The sequence below is a fragment of the Sus scrofa genome, chromosome 1, assembly GCF_054392235.1.
Source record: "Sus scrofa isolate SSC_HxYL_T2T_F1_AM1 chromosome 1, Sscrofa_HxYL_maternal_Yorkshire_Landrace_v2.0, whole genome shotgun sequence".
NCBI lineage: Eukaryota > Metazoa > Chordata > Mammalia > Artiodactyla > Suidae > Sus > Sus scrofa.
In genome coordinates, this window is record NC_139383.1 from 275,201,384 (window position 1) to 275,205,109 (window position 3,726).

Consider the following 3,726-nt stretch of genomic DNA (forward strand, 5'->3'; position numbering starts at 1 on the left):
GTATCCATGCAGGGAAGCCAGATTTTAAGGAAATATATGACTCCAGGACTGGAGCAGAGAAAGCACAAGTCTGCAACAACTTTTTTTTTTTTTTGTCTTTTAGGTCTGCACCTGCAGTATATGGAAGTTCCCAGGCTAGGGGGCTAATTGGAGCTGTAGCAGATGGCCTATGCCACAGACACAGCCATGCTAGATCTAAGCCATGTCTGCGACCTACACCACAGCTCATCTCAATGCCTGATCCCTAAGACACAGAGCAAGGCCAGGGGTCGAACCCACATTCTCATGAATGCTAGTCAGGTTTGTTAACTGCTGAGCAACAACAGGAGCTCCTGGAACATCTTGATGTGATACAAAATTGCTCAAAGAATGGTGGGAACATATTGAAAGGATACAGGTATAGCAAGTATAACTCACTGGCTAAAGTAAGAAACAATAATTTGATACCAAGATAGGTAAATGAATAGATGGGAAGACATTTGATGAAGGATGAGATACTCATGTAATTTCAGACTACTTCGCCATAAAGTCTTTATTGTTTGTTCTTTTCTTCCAGCCAGCTTTCTTAAAGCTTGTTTCAGGTTCTTGTTCCTAAGGCTATAGATAAAAAGTTTCAACATGGGGATTACCACAGTATAAATGACAGTGACCTCACCATCCTTTGTCACTGAGTAGGTGGACAAGGGGCAGATGTACACTGAGATGGATGTGCCATAGTACAGTGTCACAACTGTGATGTGAGATCCACAGGCAGAGAAGACCTTGAACCTGCCTCTCCCAGAAGGGACCCGCAGAACAGCACGGGTGATACACACATAAGAGACAATGATGAAGAGGAAGGGGCTCATGATCACAAAGGAACCCTCTGTGAAGGCCAAGAGCTCATTGACAGAGGTGTCAGAGCAGGAGAGCATCAGCAGTGGCTGGACATCACAGAAGAAGTGGTGGATGATGTTGGGCCCACAGAAGGAGAGGCGGGCCATGAGGATGGTGTGGGTGAGCGAGTGGAGGTGGGACACCAGCCAGGATGTGATCACTAGCATGAGACAGCGCCTGGGGTTCATGGTTGTGGTGTAATGCAGTGGGTTGCAGATGGCCACATAGTGGTCAATGGCCATGGCAGCCAGGAGGAAGCTGTCAGTGATCCCAAAGGCCACAAAGAAATACATCTGTGTGAGGAACTCTGCAAAGGGGACCCTCTTTCCCTTTCTCAATATGTTTGCCAGCAAACTTGGCACAATGATGCTTATAAAGCAGATGTCCACCGAAGACAGAGGGGAAAAGAAGAAGTACATGGGGATGTGGAGGCGAGCATTCCCCCAGATGGCTGCAATGATGACTGAGTTGCCAGCCACATTGACCAGGTACATGGCCAGGAAACTGGCAAAGAGCCATACCTGCTTTCTGGGGTCACTGGTCAGTCCCAGAAGGAGGAATTCAGTGATGTGAATCTCGTTTCCTCTTGTCATTGCTCTCCTGCAAGTAGGAAACATTAAGGAATGTTAGGTGTGTGTCCTGGCCTGGTTACCAGTTCTAAATTATTCCGAGTGCCTGGTCTAGTTGACAAGAGTATGGATTTCAGTGTCACACAGGTCTGCCTTTCCATTCTGTCTCTGTCACTCTTTTACACTGAACATGAGTGCCCTCCTGAGCTTACATTTCCTTGATCTATAAAGACAGAAATTATGAAATTTTCCTCCTAAGGCTATTCTATATTGGCCAGGGTTTCTCTCTTTCTAGTCTCTTAAAAATGAGTATCAGAATATCTTGGAGTTCCCGTGGTGGCTCAGTGGAAAGGAATCTGACTAGTATCCATGAGGATACAGGTTTGATCCCTGGCCTTGCTCTGTGGGTTAAGGTTCCAGCATTGCTGTGAGCTGTGGTGTAGGCTGGAAGCTACAGCTCTGATTCAACCTAGCCTGGGAACCTCCATATGCCATGGGTGTGCCCCCCCCAAATAAGACTATCTTAATGTCTCCATGTAAAGTTAAGAGTTGGTGTTCCTTGGAGTTCCTGTGGTGGCTCAGTGGTCAAGGAATCCAACTTGGAACCATGACATTGCGGGTTTGATCCCTGGCCTGGGTCAGTGGGTTAAGGATCCAGCATTGCCATGAGCTGAGGTGTAGAAAAAAGATGTGGCTTGGATCCCATGTTGATGTGGTTGTGGTGTAGTCCAGCAGCTATAGTGCCAATTAGACCCCTGGCCTAGGAACCTCCATGTGCCCCAGTGCAGCCCTAGAAAAGAGAAAAAGACCAAAAAAAATGTTGGAGTTCCTAGCACTAGTCTTTTGGGGAAAAATTTGTGGGATGCATTTGGGAGTTTGGGGTAACAATTATATCAGGAGCTCCATGAAACTCCAAAGTCTACAACCCTCTAGAAGGTGAAACTGTTTAAGCTGTATGATCTGAGGACAAAACGGCTTTCTAGAATGGTGTAGAAGAGGGCAGATCACTTTCTGGCATCAGGAGAGCTTCTTCCTGGTTTGGTTAAATTTTTCATTTTATGTAGGTTTATGGTATTAAGAATGACATTACAGGATTTCTCACTGTGGTGCAGCAGGTTAAGGATCCAGCATTGTCTCTGTGGTGATGCATGTTTGATCCCCAGCCCAGTGAAGTGGATTAAGGATCCAACTTTACCACACCTGGGACTTGGATTTGATTCCAAGACTGGGAACTTCCTTATGGCTTGGGTGTGGCTGAAAAAGAAAAAAAATGGCACCACACAAGAAACAAGTACATATCATGACAGTAGTTTAGAGTTGAGGTCTCCTTGATTCTTGGCAGAGTGAATTAAGTGAGCTTCTTAAGCATTTTGTCTTAGTTTTCTTATTTATAAAGACAAGAATTAAAGAGTATGTGCTTCCAAGTAGTTATAAGGGGAGTTCCAGCTGTGGCACTGTGGATTTAGAATCTGATGGCAGTTGCTCAGGTCACTGTGTAGATGTGGGTTTCATCCCCAGCCTGGTGCATTGGATGAAAGGATCCAGCATTGCCAAGTAGGTCACTGCTGTGCTTGGATTCAGTGCCTGGCCCAGGAACTTCCTTATGCCAGTAGTGCGGCTGTAAAAAAAAAAAAAAAAAAGCAGTTAGGATCATCACAATATGCATGCAAATAATTTAGTAATTTAGGTGGCACAGAATGAGCTTCTTATAAATGTCAACTTCAATTATTTCTGCTCTTTAACAACATTAATTAATCAATTTGTGTATATAAACCTTAGGAAACTGGCACATAGTAGGTGTTCAATAAGTGCCTGAAGAAATGTTAATAGACCTGAATAATCTCAGAGCCAGAAGAAGAGTCTGAGATCATCCTTTTCAAACCATCACCCAGAGCAAGAAACCTAGAATAGCCTTGACAGTGGTCATCTGGCTTGAATACGTCTAGAGACAGAGAACTCACTGCCTTCTAACTTCATGGAATCGCAAGGAGCAACATCTATATTTTTGGTGTTAAAGCCAGGAGTCAGGAATTATAAACCTAACATTTCCAATAGCCTTCCTTTTTGTGTTTTTTAGTATTTTAAAAATTAGAGTTGATCTACAACATTGTGCCAATTTCTGTTGTGCAGCAAAGCGACCTAGTCATATATATATATATATATATATATATATATATATATATATATATAAAATTATATTATCTTCCATCATGGTCTCTCCCAAGAGATGAGATATAGTTCCCTGTGCTATTTGGTAGGATTTTATTGCTTATCCATTCTA

At 43.6% G+C, this 3,726-nt stretch overlaps 1 protein-coding gene across 1 annotated transcript; it reads right to left on the reverse strand.

Annotated features, from left to right (window-relative positions):
* Positions 1-413: 413 nt before the first annotated feature.
* Positions 414-1,469, reverse strand: LOC100525852 (olfactory receptor 1L4-like). The gene has a single exon (XM_013988865.3). The coding sequence runs from the start codon at positions 1,467-1,469 to the stop codon at positions 414-416; it is 1,056 nt and encodes a 351-aa protein (XP_013844319.3).
* Between the last annotated feature and the right edge of the window lie 2,257 nt (positions 1,470-3,726).